Source organism: Fonticula alba (assembly GCF_000388065.1).
Source record: "Fonticula alba strain ATCC 38817 unplaced genomic scaffold supercont2.160, whole genome shotgun sequence".
Lineage (NCBI taxonomy): Eukaryota > Rotosphaerida > Fonticulaceae > Fonticula > Fonticula alba.
The window spans coordinates 1-1,102 of NW_009243130.1; the positions used below are offsets into that span (position 1 = coordinate 1).

Below are 1,102 nucleotides of genomic sequence, written 5' to 3' on the forward strand. Positions count from 1 at the left end.
CTGGATGGAGGTGGTGGCGATGGCGGCGAAGGGGGGGGGGGGGGGGGGGGGGGGGGGGGGGGAGGTCATCCACCCGAGGCATCTGGGCCGACTTCTTTGCGGTCTTTTGTTGCTTTTCATTCTTTTCGTCCTCGGCTCTCCCACTTCGGAAGCCGCCAAAGACAGCCTCAAGGCTTCTTCTGTGCCACGGCTCGGGCTCGATTGACCATGGCCCGTGCGCGGAGCGGATGGGCCGGCCGCCGCTGGACCGGCTCCCATTCCGACGAGACCACCTGGGCGCCGCCATCGCCCGAGGGGGTGGCTAGCCGTGCTAGGCTTCGCAGTGTCGCCTGGGTCTGAAGGAGGGACTGCACACCAGTCGACATTTTGCCTCTCGGGGTAAGTAACGGCGAGGATGCGTGGCGAGCGAAATGGAGAGGGGGAGGGGAAAGAAGTTGTGGCCAGTCCGTGAGGAGGGCGATTACCTGGCGTTTGGAGCGCAAAGCATTCAAGGTCTGAAGCTTGTCGGCCAGCCGTGCGCGAAGAGCCTGCCCAGGCATGATCATCATCCAAAGTAAGTCGGCTGTTGACGGAGGAAGTGCCGAGCAAGAACAGGAGGACAGGGGCGGGGTGCAGAGACAGGAGTCCACGTACTGATTCCAGTTTCCGGGATTCCAAAAGCTGCTGGCGCTCCTTCTTGACCAAATTCGCGGCCTTCTTAGCCGCGACGGCCGCGGTGAGGGCCGTGTCGACGGCCGTTGCCCGACTGGAAAAGGTTCTTCCGGCGACCTCTGAAAAGGCATCCAGGTCGGGGAAGCGTGTCTGGCCAGACACCCGGTTGAGGGAGTTCCTTTGGACATGGTGGGGTGACGATGCACAGGCCGCGGGGCAAAGGAAGTACCATAGGCGGAGGGCGGGGGGGGGCGCGAGGGATCGCGCGCGTATCGGCTGCCTTCCCCTCGCCGGTGGACACGATCTCGCTTTCACGGCCGATTCGCCTCTTCTCTGAACATACAACAAGGGCGGTTCTGCTGGCAGGGTGTGCCACCTTGCCCACTCCATCGCTCTCTGCCTGTCGCTTCTGCCTCTTCCCTTCTCTTTTGTCCCACCTCCTCCTCTCGCA

The 1,102-nt window shown here is 63.3% G+C and overlaps 1 protein-coding gene across 1 annotated transcript; it reads right to left on the bottom strand.

The window, feature by feature from the left end:
- Nucleotides 1-167: 167 nt before the first annotated feature.
- Nucleotides 168-839, bottom strand: H696_06365 (hypothetical protein; the record flags this gene model as incomplete). The annotated part of the gene is made up of 4 exons (XM_009500105.1): nucleotides 168-335; nucleotides 465-527; nucleotides 634-745; nucleotides 814-839. 4 exons carry the CDS (start codon nucleotides 837-839, stop codon nucleotides 168-170), a joined length of 369 nt encoding a protein of 122 aa, XP_009498380.1.
- Nucleotides 840-1,102: the final 263 nt, after the last annotated feature.